General features: G+C 46.5%; 1 protein-coding gene across 2 annotated transcripts in view; it reads left to right on the top strand.

The window, feature by feature from the left end:
- Positions 1-18695, top strand: part of PRPS2 (phosphoribosyl pyrophosphate synthetase 2) — a 204294-nt gene that overhangs the window by 64045 nt on the left and 121554 nt on the right. Inside the window, exon 2 of one of the 2 annotated variants that reach the window (XM_029604340.1) lies at positions 5829-6012. In XM_029604340.1, the coding sequence (XP_029460200.1) occupies positions 5829-6012 (184 nt within the window). Of the gene's footprint in view, positions 1-5828; positions 6013-18695 lie in introns of those variants that run through there. The other variant, XM_029604341.1, reaches the window with a different exon arrangement.

Raw genomic sequence — 18695 nt, 5'->3', positions numbered from 1 at the left:
TTATTGATTTGCAGGCAAGTGGAATGCATACATTTGCAATTTATAACATTATTCCCATATTTGCAATTACGCAATTACATTGGGAACATAAGTTCAAGTGATAAGGGTCTAACCAATGGTCCCTTTCAGCATTTTTTTACACTTAAATACCAAGAGACAAGTTTATATTACAATGTATTACAACATCTACTTAAACAATTTATAAGTCCTTGGCAGTTGTGTGGTTGCAAGACCTATCGTGTTCTGAATGATGATATCATCTATGATTGTGACAGGCTTATAAGAAATGCAATGACGTGTATATCCTCTTGGGAAACACTTCAAAATTATGCACAGATTTATTTTCTGGCCACGTAAAGCTTATAAGGACAAATTGGCCACCTCAGACAATTGTCTTAAGTATGCTCAGACAAGCTTCATTAATGCATTGTTTATGGGAGTGTAGGGGCATACAAGTGTTGTGGCATAATTTACTACAATGTTTTATTGCTATAAAGGTCACAGCAAAGCTATGGTCAGCAACATTTTGTTTGCTAGGTTATAGTGATCCAAATTTACATATGAAGTTATCAGAAAAACTTGTTGGTGAAAGGCTGCCTAATTGCTCTTTGCCTGATCTTGGCAAAATGGCTGGAAAATTCTGGTTCATCACTGGAAGCCTGGAATACATCCACATTCGATCTCTGTTTTTACTGGAGCAGAAGACAGCACAGATGCGCTTCAAGAATCTGTTATATCTACAGATTTGGACATCGTTTCTGAGTATGTTATCCTCCGACCTAAGGATCAAATTAGCAGGTGTTAGTAATGGATGGAATGTTTTGAAATTATGAGCAAGGATGGGGAATGGGGGATAACTGGGGGAATGAATAGTGTATTGGAAAGGGTAAGTGGCATTGCTTTTGTGATACCTATATGGGATTCGGATATTTGTGTTTTGGTTTTCTTTCTTTTTTTTTTTTACAATTTTTATTATATACCGCCATGGCCAGTTGGAAAATCAATAAACAGATTATTATCTCCGAAGAGACAGAGACAAGATGGAGGCGGTCCAGAGAAGGGTGACCAAAAAGGTGGAAGGTCTTCAGCAAATGACTTATGAGGAGAGATTGAAGAATCTAAATATGTACACCCTGGAGGAAAGGAGGAGCAGAGGTGATATGATACAGACTTTCAGATACTTGAAAGGTTTTAATGATCCAAAGACAACGACAAACCTTTTCCTTAGGAAAAAAATCAGCAGAACCAGGGGTCACGATTTGAAGCTCCAGGGAGGAAGATTCAGAACCAATGTCAGGAAGTATTTCTTCACGGAGAGGGTGGTGGATGCCTGGAATGCCCTTCCGAAGGAAGTGGTGAAGACCAGAACTGTGAAGGACTTCAAAGGGGCGTGGGATAAACACTGTGGATCCATAAAATCAAGAGGCCGTCAATAAAGAGTGGGTGGCTCGCCAGAATGACGGCTACTGCCTGGAGACAATACCCTTATTCAATAAACATACACATGGTTACTGTGACTCCAACATCGCTCTAAGCTACAACAGCAAGAGGAAATGTGGAAAAAAGGATTCGCACTCACAAAGTGGGGAGTAGCTGGCTTGTTACGGCGGTTACTACCCCAAACCAAATAAGCCTGATACTTCACTTTCAATGCATGTCCAGCATAGCTCTCTGCTTCAACGGCAGGGGAGAAGAAAAACTGATACTTCACGCATATCCAGCATAGCTCCCTGCTTCAACAGCAGGGGAGAAGAAAAACAATACTTCACGCATATCCAGCATAGCTCTCTGCTTCAACGGCAGAGGAGAAGAAAAACTGATACTTCACGCATATCCAGCATAGCTCTCTGCTTCAACAGCAGGGGAGAAGAAAAAAGGATTCGCACTCACAAAGCGGGGAGTAGCTGGCTTGTTACGGCGGTTACTACCCCAAACCAAATAAGCCTGATACTTCACTTTCAATGCATATCCTGCTTCAACGGCAGGGGAGAAGAAAAACTGATACTACACGCATATCCAGCATAGCTCTCTGCTTCAACGGCAGGGGAGAAGAAAAACTGATACTACACGCATATCCAGCATAGCTCCCTGCTTCAACGGCAGGGGAGAAGAAAAACAACCAATAAGGGCTGAATAACACAGTCTGGGTAAAACAAATAAGCATGGGTGTAGCTTGCTTATTGCGGCGGTTACTTACCCTACTACCCATAACTAATCAAGCTTGATATTTCACTTGGTTGCAGCTCCATCACTGCTCTCTACATTAATGGTGGGGGTGGAAGGGAAATAGAACCAAAGAGCTAAGAGAAACAGATAAGTATGAGAAAAAAATGTGAAGCTTGCTGGGCAGACTGGATGGGCCGTTTGGTCTTCTTCTGCCGTCATTTCTATGTTTCTATGTTTCTATATATATTATTTAAAAAAAAAAAAAAAGTGGCATAGGTTGAAAAAAAAAAAAGCTGCTAAACATTTAGAAGGGGTTCTTAATGTTTTGTAATGGCAAACTGAAGCCAGCACCAATTAAACACTTTCCCCCCTTTTATGGCCAGCTTGAGAGCTTGCCCAGCTGTATTTATTTAATTTTCAAAATTTTTATTTTTCAGTGCAAGACAAAAATATTGCCAGTAGATATGCGGTGTAGGACACTTAGCACCCCACATCAATGAACACTGAAATAATGAATATTACAGTAGGTACCCAAATTCCTTTAACAAACCACCTGCCTTCAACAATCATTCCCACCCGATGAAACACCCTTTCAACCAATCTGCTGCCCCTGCCAGGACAGCCAAGCCATTCGGGGAGCAGTTATTGCGTTCCAGGGACAGGATTGAAGTCTGGGCTACTTTACTGCCTACTGCCTCTTTGAGCTTATGAGAATTTTGAGCTAAATGGTTTGTGTTCTTCTCATTGTTACTGAGCTACTGTGTTTATTTTTAGGATAAGGAAATGTTTTAACTTGTGTGAGATGTGAACTCTGGCCACTGAAATGTCACTCTTCAACATTTTTTAAGTTAAAAGCACAAGCATTCAGTCTTACAGCTTGGAGAAATTTCCTGCATTTCATTCAGAGCTGTTCAAATAATCATTACAGTAAGGAAACCCAGGGCCAAGGTGGTGCTCCCTTGTCTGTCTCTTCATGTCTAAGGTTGTTAAGTTAGAAAAGTGTTAAGGAAGCTGTCAGGCTTTTGGTAGTATGTTGAGATGCCACTGTTAGGATGAGAAATTAAGTCCAGAAAAAATGAAGACAGTTTGACTTCTACTACAAGAAATTTCTTAATTAAGGATGAAAATGTGACTTTTTGTTTTATTTGTAGGAGCATGTTCAGAAGTCAGACAGGTGGACAAGCCTTCATCATGAGTGATGGGCCTACCTATTAACAAATGGATGCATTTCTCTGTACCGAATACCTGTCAAACATACTTATGCTGCTTAATATATTAGAGCAATATACATATCAAATAATTAGGATGTCATACAATAAACTCCAGTTTTAGATTTATAGTGTGGTCTGATAAACATGCTTATTCTGTAGTATATGATGGCTTCATCATAATAAATTACCCTGTTCTTGCTTGTTCATTTACTTTTACTTCCAGGTCTTCTGCTATCCTATCAATCCCCTCCCCCAAAAAATTACATTTTGAGATCATACCAAAGCCTTACTGCTGCTCAATGCTAGTGATTTGCCATTTAACCCTGGGAATTTGACATAGTCATAGTACTGCTCTATTAAAGCTGGCTTTACTATTTTCTCTCTCCTCCTAGTTTTGGCCCTCCACCAGGCATGTGCTTTTCCAAGTAACAAATAATTTTATTATAAATTTAACTTTTTTATTTCTAGAATAAGTAAAATTTATAATAAAATTGTTGTGTGTTATGATTTTTTTTTTTTTTAGATTTTCTTAACTTCTCCATACCAAAACCAAACCTTTCTCCTCCACCCTCTGAATCTGTCCCATGCATGTTTGAACGTTCTTATGTTTGGCTGCTACCGTCACAATAAGGTGGTATTCCACATACATCCTGCGTAAAGTTCCTGCCTGAAATGTTGACTTCTACCTTTAATTAGCTTACCAATATTTTTCTAGGCCCTTTATTCCTTGGATTGCAAGAGAGTGGTCTTCTCCTGCATGGAGCTAACTCAAGCCCCTAGAAAGTCCACTCAGTTTTTCTTTTCACCCTATAGACCTGGAAGTGTACCATTTCTAATTGGACAGCACACTGTGGGGTACATTTTAAAAAAACAGCGCGCGCGTGTACTTTTGTTCGCGCACCAGGCGCGAACAAAAGTACGTCGGATTTTATAAGATACGTGCGTAGCCGTGCGTATCTTATAAAATCCGGGGTCAGTGCGCGCAAGAGGGTGCACATTTGTGCAACTTGCGCGCACCGAGCCCTGCGCGTGTTGCCCGTTCCCTACAAGGCCGCTCCGAAATCGGAGCGGCCTCAGAGGGAACTTTCCTTCCACCCCCCCGCACCTTCCCCTCCCTTCCCCTACCTAACCCACCCCCCTTACCTTTATCGCACAAGTTACGCCTGCTCGAAGCAGGCGTAACTCACGTGCACCGATGGCCCGCTGCCGCGCCATCACCTGACCCGAGGGCTGGTCCTGAGGCCTCAGTCACGCCCCCCGGAATGCCCCTGGGCCCGCCCCCCCCCCCCCCCCCCCAGCAAAGCCCTGGGACTTACGCGCGCCGCGGAGCCTATGCAAAATAGGCTCGGCGCGTGCAGGGGGAGGGGTTTAAGGGTTACACGCTTAACTTAAGCGCGTAAGCCTTTTAAAATCCGGCCATGTATCTTCTTCTTTTATGTCCACTGAGATTTGGAAGGTTTAGTCTATACATTCAGATCCCATGACTGTCTGGACATAACCTCCCAGTGGGATGGTAAATTTGCACTGTCCATTCTCCATGGTCTCTTTAGTTTATTACAATTCTTAACAGACTGCAATTTCACTTTATATCTCAAAGTGAATATGCCAAACTAACAAATACAAAGTCTAAAAAAAAATTATTCATATAATACATATTACTTCAACAAAATAAAATATAACTTTGGGGTAGAGCCCATCTCCATCTATGTACAGCCAATTTTTATAATTTCGGGTTGTTTTCTTTTTATTTATAGACATATATAGATAGATGACAAACGCACATATATCTGCCGACTGGCATTTTTCCCTTTTTATTGAAGCCAATCCTTTTGCTGGGTTGCTCCACAGATGTGATTCTGTGAACTGCTGATTTTCATAAAGGGCAAAGTTTACCAGTCTCACAATCCCTTGCTCCTTCCCTATGGAGGAGCTCGCCCCCTAGTTAAAGCTTTTATTTGGAGTTGCAGGGACAGTGCAGAGCAGGAACTGCCATACATCCGCAAGAAGGCTTTTTGCTCTTTCCAGAAAGTTCTAGAAGTATCTGTTTATTCCATGTCAAGTGCAATCAAGTGACCCATGTATGCATTGTGAACTGTCTTCAGAGAACACCAGTTAGAAGTAGGGCCATCTCACATGCTCCTAGGCACAGGATCTTCAGCACCTTCCCTCCTCACCAGAGAGAGGAGGGAGAGAATCATAAGGGGCAGAGGCTGTTTGAGGATCATGCTGCCATTATGTTGAAATGTGGGGCTTCCCAAACTTAACACAGGTTCCCATTTAATATTAATCTTTAATTCTTAATCCTTTTTAAAGTAAGTTTCTCATTTTAACCCATAGTGCTCTGGCGGCACAGCATCCCTAGCTCTGTATTTGATGTTCATTATAGGAAATGCAGCTGTAATTAAAAGTAAGTAATTCTGCTTTACCATTGCATCTGTTTTTGTCTGGTAGTGTGGAGATTGGTGAAAGTGTTAGAGGAGAAGATGTGTACATCATACAGAGCGGCTGTGGAGAAATCAATGATAACCTGATGGAACTTCTCATCATGATCAATGCATGCAAGATTGCCTCGTCGTCCCGAGTGACTGCAGTCATTCCGTGTTTTCCCTATGCCAGGCAAGACAAGAAAGACAAAGTGCGTATCATGGCTTCCTGCTGAAAAGATCAGGCAACAATAATGTCTTGATCCCTCCTTTTTGCTTTGTTCCCTTTTTCTGTGAGACTGAAATTTTACATTTATTTATTTATTTATGGTTTTTGTATACCGATCTTCTTACATTATATGTAAATCAAATCTGTTTACAGAGAACAGTTGAATAAGCTTGCTTGTGGGCAATTACATATAACAAAGAACTTTTTTGAGTAACATATTGTATAACTTTTTTGAATAACTTTTTTGAATAACATTTAAAACATAACATTTAAAACATAAGAGCAAAATATACATGGCACAACATGACTGACTGAGCTTATTTGTTTGCTGAGTCTCACTTTATAGACTAATTCCTCTTAGGATCAGACTTGTAAACTAGGTTCAATCCAAATGGTCAAATTCATTTAAACAAATGGTAGTTATTTTTACTTTCCAGACCAATGTTTATAGAAAGCATTACAACTCATTACAGTTGTTGTCGTTACTACAGCATGGAAATTGGATGGCCTGATTGATTTTACAGTTACTAATGTGAGTAAATGACTCGTCTACATGTCGAGAAAAACAACTATCAGTTACATTTTAATTGCCTTTCCTTTTGATTAACGAACATTGCATAAATACCAGATGCTGTCTCTGTGTTCTGATGATGCTGGGATATTGCAGATGGAGCAAATTGAAACCAATTGAATTAAGGTCAAGTGAGTTGGGCTTCCACCGGAAGAGATTGCTTCCCTCATTATAACTCCTGTATGTCTATACATAATGGGTGCCAGACCTGCTTTGTCACAGCAAAAAAAATAATTTTATAGGTCATGGGATAGCTACATTTAGTATTAGTCTTTTGTCACAAACACATGGGCTTTAAAAAAAAAAATAAATCTGTGGCCTGAAAATTAAAACCATAGGTTTAGGTGCGTGCCCAGTATAGATGTGAGAACCAAAGCCTAGGTGCAGTGCTGTCTTTCAGATAAGGCATAAATGGTAGGACCACATGCTCTGTGAATGCTAAAATCTTCAGTGGCATTTCTTGTTTCAGGAATGGAGGTTGTACTAACCACTGTATACTGGCCAATTTCTTCCCTTCTCAATCTACCACCTGTCTTGTGCCATAATGGTGCATAAGGGCTAGTTGTTTGCGCATGTACTTTTTGGCAGCACTAATAGGTAATTAGCTGCTTTGCATAATTTTGCATCTCATTTTCTCATGAGGCTTGATTTTATATTAAAACTGTTGCAGGCTAATTTATGTGCATTAAAAGCACACGACACATATATAATTTTTGTTTGCTAATAGGGCACGGGCTATGCATTTTTTAAAATAAATACATTTATTTATATACTGCCTCACCAGATTTTGGGAGACTTTCTAAAGCAATGTAAACCATATAAACCATTTATAAAAACCCAAATACAAATGGCATACAATAATAATTTACCAATTTAACCTAATAATAACCTCAAAGAGTTCTATTCATATCTAACACAGCAATAAGAGATCAAGGCCCTCCCTTTATTCGTCAAATCACTGGAAAAAGACATGTTTTAAGTTGCTTTTTGAATGTCTTCCCAATGTCTGTTCCTGTCTAAGAACATCCAGCAGCTGATTCCTCAATTTAAATCCTGCTAGAGAGGACATTCTGGCTGTAAGGCATGGTCTTCCCATTATTTTAAATGATGGAATAAGAGGAAGTGCAGTCTGACTAGAGCGTAAGCTGCAGTTTGGAATATGCTAGGCCACTTTGTTTTAAATATGTAGGATTATCTACTTTTTAACATTCGAAGGGTCAGCCAAAGCATTTTAAACTGAGCCTGCATATCAATAAGGAGCCAATGTAAAATCCTTAGGAAAAGGGGATGCAGATGTTCCTCTCTCACTGCCCAAAATAATTCTTGTAGCTACATTTTGAATTTTTTGCATCCTGCATGTGAACCTGTGTTTACAGTAGTCCAAATGCAAGATAACCATTGCCTGTATCAATGTCCTATAAACAATTGGAGCTTCCTAACTGCTTTCAGTTTTGCAACTGCTATTTGGACTACTTTTGAAATGTGGGATTCAGAGCTTATATCTCCATCCAACAACATGCCCATTTCCTAGCGTGTAGCAGATGGACTCAGAACAAGTGGGTATAGTGTGCTCGTGCTAGCAGTTGGAGACGGATCTGACGTCAGCACGGGTACATATACCCCCACAGGAAGTGAAGCAACTCAGTAATTTCCGTCTCCAAAGCAGTTTGGAGCGCTTGCACGCTCGCTGAGTGTGTTTTCCAATACTACTTTCTACTTTCCAAAGTTCTCAGAAGACGAGCCCCGCACTCCTGCGGTGATACCCTCGGGTCCCTCCCCCAGTTGAGTTTCCCGAGGTGATTTCCGTGGTCCCTCGGAGGTCTACGCCTCGGTCCGGTGGCCGAACCGCGGCAGGGATCTAGCCCCCAAGTGAGAAGGGCTCGGGCCTGGCTGAGAGAGGCGCCTTGGTCCCGGCGTGGACTTAGCCCCGAGTGAGACGAGTTCGGCGGCTTAGAGGCAGCGGGTGCACTTCCTCAAGCGCGGCGGTGAAGGTATTTCCCCTCTCCCCCCGCAGCCGGAGACCGCCCGGGTTACAGCCGGGAAGCGCCGAGGATCAGGTAAGGCGTACATCTCTTACTTTTGGTCTCCGAGGTACGAGGATCAGCGGCGTTGCCTGCATGCGGCACGCCGTGGAGGTCGCCATTTTGTCTGCCTTGTTCAGGTATTGAGCGCCCATGGATAGGCGCACTCGGATAGGCGCCTGTTGATAGGCGCACAACGCATATTATTGAGCGCATATTGTATATTATTAGCGCATATTGCTGAATGCATATTATTGAGCGCATATTGTATATTATTGAGCGCATATTGTATATTATTGAGCGCATATTGCTGAACACATATTATTGAGCGCATATTGTATATTATTGAGCGCATATTGCTGTACGCATATTATTGAGCGCATATTTATTATTGAGCGCATATTGCTGAATGCATATTATTGAGCGCATATCGCTGACAGCATAAGCGCCGGCGCCCTGCATTCGCAAGACGCGATGGAACACCTAAACGTCCCGGCGTCTCCAGAGGTGGCACCTCCTGATTCCAGCGTGAAAGCTCTTGGCCTGTGCTCAGCGTGCCAGCTTAGAGCCACGCAGAGCGAGGAGCCAGACTCCCTTTGTGCCCAATGTGAGGAGGCCGTGGGAGCCTCGGGCCAGGACCAGTCTCAACCGAGGTTTACCGACAGTTCCCCAGGGGCCACCCCGGATCTAGCGGGCCGTCTCGAACAGCCAGGAATCCCGGGGGACCTGGTACCCTGACGGCTGGAGACCGCTTCCATTTCCTGGGTGGACTTATTTAAGGGGATCCACGCCTTTGTACAGATGCAGTCGGCTTCTCGTCCAGGCCCTGCTGCCCCGGCTGACCCTGCCCCCGGACCCTCTTGCCCTTACCGCAGGCACCCGCCTCCGGGCAGTCCGGCCCATGAGGACCCTGATGTCTTGGTGGACGAGTCCGGACCCCCCGAGGAGGGGGAACTTCCCTCGGGGATAGAGCCATATCGAACTATGAGGCGGTTCTTTCCCAAGGAGGATCTCTCCGACCTGGTCTCTCAGTGCCTGACGGAGTTGGCTATTCCTGGCCCCAGCACCATGGAGGCATCTATGCAGAACCCCCTGCTGGAGGGTCTTCGTCCCACAGCCCGCCATTTCCCCTTCCTGCAAGCGGCGCAACAGCTGATCGATTTGGAGTGGAATGCGCCGGAGGCCTCATTCAAAGGGGGTCGGGCCCTGTCTGGCATGTACCCCCTGGACCCGGCAATCAAGGATATGCTGGCGTGCCCTAAGGTGGACGCCTTGGTTAGCGCTGTGGTCAAGCGTACTACCATTCCAGTGGAGGGGGGGGGCGGCCCTCAAGGAGGCTCATGACCGACGCCTGGACGCCATCCTGAAACAAACCTTTGAGGTGGCAGGTCTCAAATCGCAACCTGCTGCACAGTGGTAACGCGTTCCTGTTTGTCTCAGGTCAGGAACAATGCTCCGGCAGCAGACATGGAGTCAGCTCTCTCGTTCCTTACGGATGCCGCCTCCGACCTAGTCCGTACGACAGCCAAGGGGGTCTCCTCCTCCGTAGCAGCCAGGAGGCAGCTCTGGATACGGAATTGGTCAGCCGATGCTCCTTCTAAGACACGTCTCACTAGAATGCCGTTCAAGGGTTCTCTCCTGTTCGGCAGCGACCTAGATAAACTGGCCAGCACATGGGGAGCCTCTCCAGTACCTCGACTGCCGGAAGACAGGTCCAAAAGGAACCAGCGCATCTTTCCGAGGCCATCCAGAGGTAGAAGCTCCCAACGCTTCACTCCCTATAGGAGTTGCTACCAGGCACCTCGTCCTCAGGCCAGGAACCAGTCCTTTCGGACCAAGCAGCACAAGAGGGGAGCCGGCTCGGGTTCGGGTCCCGGCCGCACCCCACAATGAGAATCAGCTGATCCATCCGGGGGACGAAGCCATAGGGGGCAGGTTAACCCTCTTCTACCCCAGATGGGTCGAGATTACGTCAGACCAGTGGGTCCTCGCCATCTTCCGAGAGGGGTATTATCTGGACTTCCATCACATCCCTCCGGACAGGTTTGTGGAATCTCTGTGTCCAATCCACAAGAAGGCAGCATTGGAAGCTACCCTGGCGAGGCTCCTGTCCTTGAAAGCCATAATCCCAGTACCTGCATGGGAAATGGATTCTGGGCACTATTCCATTTATTTCATGGTACCCAAGAAAGGGGGCACTTTCCGGCCCGTATTGAACCTCAAGTCAGTCAACCGATACTTAAGGGTCCCGAGGTTTCGCATGGAAACTCTGCGCTCAGTCAAGACCGCAGTACAGCCAGGGGAATTCCTCACGGCCTTAGACTTGTCAGAAGCCTACCTGCATATCCCGATCCATCGGGATCATCAGCGCTATCTACGCTTCAAGGTTCTGGGACGACACTTCCAATTCCGGGCTTTGCCCTTCGGGTTAGCCACGGCGCCGCGGTCCTTCACCAAGGTGATCGTAGTGGTAGCAGCGGCGCTCAGACGGGAAGGAATCCTTGTCCATCCCTACCTAAACGATTGGCTGATCAGGGCGAAATCCCGAGAGGAGAGCCATCGGACAACCAAAAGAGTGATCTCCCTGCTGGAAAGCCTGGGATGGGTAGTCAACCTAAACAAGAGCTGCCTACAGCCTTCCCAATCACTGGAATACCTGGGAGTCCAGTTCGACACCCAGGCAGACAAAGTCAGCCTCACCACCAAGAGAAGGTTAAAACTCCAGACGCGTCTTCGGTCCTTGATGGGAGCCAGCCGGCCCATAGCTTGGGATTATCTGCAGGTTCTCGGTCTCATGGCATCCACCCTGGAAGTGGTAACCTGGGCGCGGGCCCATATGAGACCACTACAATGCTCCCTCCTCTCTCGATGGAGCCCACGCTTCCGGAATTACTCCGTGCATCTACCTCTACCAGCCAGACTGCGGACCCAGCTACGGTGGTGGTTGCAGTCCAACCACATGAGCAGGGGGTCGAAAATGTTCTCCCCCACGTGGACTCTGCTTACCACAGATGCCAGCCTGAGCAGATGGGGAGCACACTGCGAAGAGCTCACCGCCCAAGGGCGGTGGAACAGAGAAAAGTCGGGGTGGAACATCAACCGTCTAGAGGCACGGGCAGTCCGGTTAGCCTGGCTGCGATTTGCTCACAGACTGCGGAACAGAGCAGTCAGAGTGATGTCCGACAACGCCACCACGGTGGCATACATCAACCGACAGGGCGGAACCAGAAGCCAACAGGTGTCCCTAGAGATAGCCCCGCTAATGGCTTGGGCAGAGGCGAATCTCCAGGACATCTCTGCCGTCCACATTGCCAGAAGGGACAACACCGCGGCAGACTTCCTCAGCAGGAAAAGCCTAAATCCGGGAGAATGGCAGCTGTCCCCCACAGCCTTCCAGATGATTGTGGATCAGTGGGGGACTCCGGACATGGACCTACTAGCGGACAGGTCCAATGCTCAAGTACCCAGATACTTCAGCCGCAAGCGAGATCCGTTCTCTCACGGGATCGACGCCCTGGTTCAGCCATGGCCTCCAGGGACCCTGTTATACGCCTTTCCTCCGTGGGCCCTGCTGGGCGCCCTTATACACAAGATTCAGAGGCCTAGTTCTTCTAGTGGCACCAGACTGGCCAAGAAGACCCTGGTACGCGGACATGAGGAGACTGCTGACAGGGGAGCCCCTTCCCCTGCCTCCTCTCAGGGACCTGCTACGTCAAGGTCCCATCCTCCACGAGGATCCGGCTCAGTTCTCTCTTACGGTCTGGCCATTGAGAGGGCTAGACTGAAGAAAAGAGGTTACTCGGAGCCGGTGATAGATTCACTCCTCCGAGCTCACAAGTTTTCCACATCCCTCACCTACATAAGGATCTGGAGAGTATTTGAAGCCTGGTGCGACACTCATGGCACCAATCCACATGCGACCACAATCCCTATTGTTCTGGATTTCTTGCAGGATGGGCTTCAGAAGGGTCTCTCTTTAAGCTCCATCAAGGTTCAGGTGGCTGCGCTGTCTTGCTACGGTCCCAGGAGGGTGGGCAAGACCATTGCCACGCACCCAGATGTGTCCCACTTCCTGAAAGGAGTCAAGCACATTTGTCCGCCACTGAAGTGGCCAGTGCCCCTATGGAACCTCAACATAGTTTTGGATTTCCTCGCGGGATCCACCTTCAGACCCCTTCGGGGCCTGTCTCTCCGTTCTCTCACTTTGAAGATGGTGTTCTTGCTGGCAGTGTGTTCAGCACGTCGCATCTCAGAGCTACAAGCGCTGTCCTGCCGTGATCCCTTTCTCAGAATCACTCCAGAGGCTATCCATCTTCGCACGGTTCCCTCTTTCTTACATAAAGTAGTCTCACAATTTCACCTCAACCAAACCATATCCTTGCCAACCACGGCGGGTTTGAAGAAATCAGAAGGGCGTTTGCTACGCCATCTTGACATCGGCAGATTGCTGCCCAGATACATGGAAAAGACAGAAGCAGTATGAAAGACGGACCATCTGTTCGTCCTTCACAGCGGGAAGAAGCAAGGGGAAGCGGCCTCTTGGCCCACCATCGCCCGCTGGATCAAAGAAGTTATCAGAGCAGCCTACGTAGAGGCTGAGAAGTCACCACCTCTGCAGGTCAAGGCTCATTCCGCCAGAGCGCAGGCGGCCTCTTGGGCAGAATCTAGGATGCTGTCGCCCGCGGAGATATGTAAGGCGGCGACATGGTCCTCCCTCCATACCTTTTCCAGATTTTACCGTCTGGATGTCCAGGCCAGGGAGGACACAGCATTTGCGAGGGCAGTCCTATGCGGTCCTCAGGCAGCCTCCCGCCCAGTTCGGGAGTAGCTTTTGTACATCCCACTTGTTCTGAGTCCATCTGCTACACGCTAGGAAATGTTGAGATTACTTACCTGATAATCTCCTTTTCCTTAGTGTATGCAGATGGATTCACCATCCCGCCCGGCTGCCAGTATACATGGGTTTCGCCAATTTAAGTAAGGCATGTCATTTCTTACACGAGAGCGTCCACTCTGCCGGGTGTTGACGCCTTCCGGTTGGGAACGCTGGCGGTCTCCAGCTACTATCAATCGGTCAGGGGAATCCTGTTTCACTAATTCATTGATCGGTCAGTACACATATATCCATAACAGCTTTTGCAAGGAAGATTACTGAGTTGCTTCACTTCAGATCCGTCTCCAACTGCTAGCACGAGCACACTATACCCACTAGTTCTGAGTCCATCTGCATACACTAAGGAAAAGGAGATTATCAGGTAAGTAATCTCAACATTGATTTTACCTCAGTTACAACACCAAGTACCTAAACGAATATTAGATATTCTGCAAGCTCTGACTTAAATTTACTGCAGTGCGCTACTTCTGTTTTCTGAATGTTAAGAATAAGTTTACTCTGATCTACTCTGCAATAGTCTTAATATGCATATATTTAGAGACCTCTAGTAACTACAACTGGGTCCTAGTTAGATAGCATCAGCATAAATATATGCTATCAAATCTAATGGCTGGATAACTCACTGAATGGTCATAAAAAATATTAAAAAGAGTAGGTGAAAGAGAGGACCCTTTGGGTACTCCACACATCAAAAGCATAGCAACAGAACAGGTATTCTGAACTCAAACCTGGACCAATCACATTGTTAGAAAAAAAAAAAAGACATAAGCCACTGTAAAACTTTCCACTCCAGCCTCTCTACTATCCATCAGAATAGTATAATCAACCAGATCGAATGCTAACGACAGATCAAGAAAGATCAACATATGTCAAGGTGACATAAAATGTTGTCTTCATTGAGACCATAATAGTCTTGGTGCTATGGCTCTTACAAAAACCTGCCTGAATTTCTGAAAGACAATAACTCTGTTTTGGATGTCTGGTTGTTAACTAATTTGTTTATGATCTTAGTTAAAAATGGCAGGTTCATTACAGGTCGATTCGTTTTTACAGTTTGATCTGGCTAGATGAGATTTTTTCAAGAGAAGATACCCCCTCTTCCAAGGACATATTCCTCATCTCTGGTACATAAGAAAGACATTCATCTGGAAGTTCTTTCACTAGCCATGATGAACAGAGATCAATAGAGCGGGTTGTGGATCTCATTTTAGCACAGCTACCTGTAAGTTCAACTTTAGAGACTATGAAAGGATGAGGGCAGTTGTTCACCCAACCTCAAGACATCATCACCTTTCTTACATCTGGGAGTTAAAGGCTGCTGAAAAATGGACTGCCCTCAGTATTTTTCTCAAACTTTGCCTTTGACATATCACTAATAAAAGTGTATACCACATACGAAGTAAAACCTGTACAGTGCTAGCACTGGCCCTTCCCGAATGAACATAACCACCTGAAGAGCTTTCCAGAAATGTGTAATAATCTCTAGTCAATTGCTTTAATCAAGCTGGAGCCAGCACAGGCTGACTTTCAAAATGTTTATCCTTTTGCAAATGATCCTGGTACGTTTGAGTCAGAACTGTTTCCCAAACACTGACATTTCCAAGTGTTCTTAAATAGGTTCGTCACAGAGGCACTGCTTCTGTTGATAGTTCTGGTTTAATCTTTTTAATGTTGTTTGGGATGTCCACAGTCGCAAGCTTTAAAAGCATCACTTAGCTTTCTACCTACCCCATTAATGGCTTGGTGACATTGTGCATGTTGCCCAATTGTGCGTTCCTTTTAAATCCAAAAATCCTGATTCTTCCAGATCTTAGCCTTCTCCCTTTAAAAATGTTTACTGTAATGGAAATGCAGAGCATGACAGTAGATAAAGACCATGCAACCCATCCAGTCTGCCCATCTACATCTCCTACTCAACTTTATAGTCCCCTCCTCTCCTTCAGAGATCATCTATGCTTGTCCCTGGTTTTTTGTTTTTTTTTTTAACTTTGGAGAATTTTTTCTTTCACTTGTCACTTTCCTCCTGCTCTTTTGCAACTCCAGCTCATGCAAAAGCAGGGTTAGGATCTGACACCATGAGCTTTAATTCATAACTACCACAGGAATTTTCACCTATTTTATATGCTCTCTCAGCTTATTTAGTTCAGTCATTGAAGCAACAGCCCTTAGCTGAGGGCCATGCGTTAGGGCTACTTCTGGTGCCCTGCAATCATGGGCTCCCAGTTCTGGCCACCAGATGTTGCCATTAGGCAGTGACTGACTCCCTCCTCCCTGGGTGCTGTTAATTCTGCTTTTGCAGTATTCCCAGTCCCAGCCAACCTGGGGAGTGGAAGTCTTAAGCTGGGAATCAAACCCAGATCCTGCCATATATATACGAAGAGGAATCATTTTTATTAATCTTGTCAAGTTGCCCACAGGAAAGACAATGTGTTAAATTCTGCATCCTGTGAAGTAATTTGACTTGGGACCTCTTTGCACAGAATTATTTTTATTATAAAGCTATGGAATGTACCCTTAGTCTGTTACATCTGCTTTATAAACTGCTAGCAGACTCTTTTCAAAGCCACTGGATTATATTTTCTTTTGGTTCATGATGTTACCTAAGCTTTTAAAGTTGGAAGTTTGATGGGGACTAATTTTTTTTAATTTCAAATCATGGTATACAAGTGTCAGCTTGGGTATTTTGCTTTGTATCAAGTATGATGAGCACACGTCTCACCATTTTCCTCTTCTACAGGCGGCACAACAGCTAATTGATCTGGAGTGGAATGCGCCGGAGTCCTCATTCAAAGGGGGTCGAGCCTTATCGGCCATGTACCCCCTGGACCCAGCAACCAAGGAGCTGCTGGCGTGCCCTAGAGTGGACGCCATAGTTTGCGCAGTCGCTAAGCGCACTACCATCCCAGTGGAGGGAGGAGCGGCGCTCAAGGATGCACACGACCGGCACCTGGAAGCCATACTAAAACAAGCATTTGAGGTGGCAGCCATGTCCCTGCAAATTGCGTCCTGCTGTACTGTGGAGACACGTTCCTGTTTATCCCAAGCCAGGAACAACACCCTGGGAGAAGACATGGAATCAGCACTATCATTCCTCACTGACGCGGCTTCCGATCTAGTGCGCACAGCAGCCAGAGGAGTGTCATCCACAGTGGCAGCCAGGAGACAACTCTGGCTTCAAAATTGGTCGGCTGACACCTCCTCCAAGACACGCCTCATGAAAATGCCCTTCAAAGGATCCCTCCTGTTTGGCAGCGAACTAGAGAAACTGGCTAACAAATGGGGCAACTCCCCATTACCTCGTCTGCCGGAAGACAAGGCGAAGAGAATCCAGCGCCCCTTTCCCAGGTCCACCAGAGGCAGAAGCTCACAGCGCTTCAACCCTTACAAGAACAACTATCAAGCGCCCTGCTCTACAGGCAGGAACTAGTCCTTTTGGAACAAACACAACAAGAGGGGAACCAGCTCGAGTCCAGGCCCCAGCCACACCCCACAATAAGATTCAGCTGACCCATCCAAGGGAAGAAGCCATAGGGGGCAGGCTAACCCTATTCTACCGCAGATGGGTCGAGATAACTTCAGACAAGTGGGTCCTAGCCATCATCCGAGAAGGGTACTACCTAGACTTTCTTCGAACCCCTCCGGACAAGTTCATGGGAGAAGACATGGAATCAGCACTATCATTCCTCACTTTGTTATAATGTTTTATTGTTTTATTGTTATATTATACTATATTGTTATATTGTTTCATTGTATCTCCCTCCTGAGTTCTTTGTAAACCGGCATGATGTGCTTCACGAATGTCGGTAAATAAAAGTTAATAAATAAATAAATAAATAAATAAAATCTCCCTGCCACGACCCCAGCAAGAGGGCGGCAGTGGAAGCTACACTGACCAGACTTCTGGACCTTGAGGCCATAACCCCGGTACCTACTCGGGAAACAAATACTGGACATTACTCCATTTACTTCATCGTACCCAAGAAAGAGGGTACATTCAGGCCCATCCTGGACCTCAAGTCAGTCAACAGACACCTAAGGCTCCCACGCTTCCGCATGGAAACCCTACGATCGGTCATACGTGCAATACAGCCAGGAGAGTTCCTCACATCCCTGGACCTGTCTGAGGCTTACTCACACATCCCAATTCATCAGGAACACCAGCGCTACCTACGCTTCAAGGTCCTGAATCGTCACTACCAGTTCCGGGCACTACCCTTCGGGTTAGCCACTGCACCCCAGACGTTCACCAAGGTAATAGTAGTGGCGGCGGCAACACTCAGGAAGGAAGGAATCCTCATTCATCCTTACCTGGACGATTGGCTGATCAGAGCAAAATCACCAGAGGAAAGCCACCAAGCAACCAGCAGAGTCATTGCCCTACTGGAAAGCCTGGGATGGGTAGTCAATACAAACAAGAGCTCCCTACAGCCCTCGCAGTCACTGGAATACCTAGGAGTCCGATTTGACACCAAGGAAGACAAGGTCAGCCTGACCCCCAAGAGGAGATCAAAGCTGTGGTACCGACTCCAGACCTTGCTGAGCGCCCCTCGTCTCACGGCATGGGATTACCTACAAGTCTTCGGACTAATGGCATCTACACTGGAAGTGGTGCCGTGGGCGCGGGCCCACATGAGGCCCCTGCAACGCTCACTCCTATCACGGAGGAGCCCACGATCCCAGAACTACTCCATACGTCTACCACTACCAGGCAGAGTCCGGACCCAGCTAAGGTGGTGGCTACAGACCAGCCACATGAGCCGGGGATCAAGACTATCCTCCCCAACCTAGACCCTGCTCACCACAGATGCCAGCCTCCACGGATGGGGAGCACACCGTGAAGAGTTAACCGCCCAAGGGCGGTGGAACGAAGAAGAGCCGGGTTGGAACATCAACCGCCTAGAAGCACGGGCGGTCAGATTAGCCTGCCTGCGGTTCGCCCACAGACTTCGAGACAAAGCGGTCAGAGTGATGTCGGACAACGCCACGACGGTGGCCTACATCAACTGGCAGGGCGGAACCAGAAGCCAACAAGTGTCCTTAGAAATAGACCCTCTGATGGCTTGGGCAGAAGCAAATCTCCAGGACATCTCCGCCGTCCACATCGCCGGGAAGGACAACACCACGGCAGACTTCCTCAGCAGGGAACGCCTAAACCCAGGAGAATGGAAGCTGTCACCCAC

This window comes from Rhinatrema bivittatum, chromosome 5 (genome assembly GCF_901001135.1).
Source record: "Rhinatrema bivittatum chromosome 5, aRhiBiv1.1, whole genome shotgun sequence".
Classification (NCBI taxonomy): Eukaryota; Metazoa; Chordata; class Amphibia; order Gymnophiona; family Rhinatrematidae; genus Rhinatrema; species Rhinatrema bivittatum.
The sequence above is the reverse complement of the archived record's forward strand: the minus strand, read 5'-3'. Positions and strand labels throughout refer to the sequence as shown.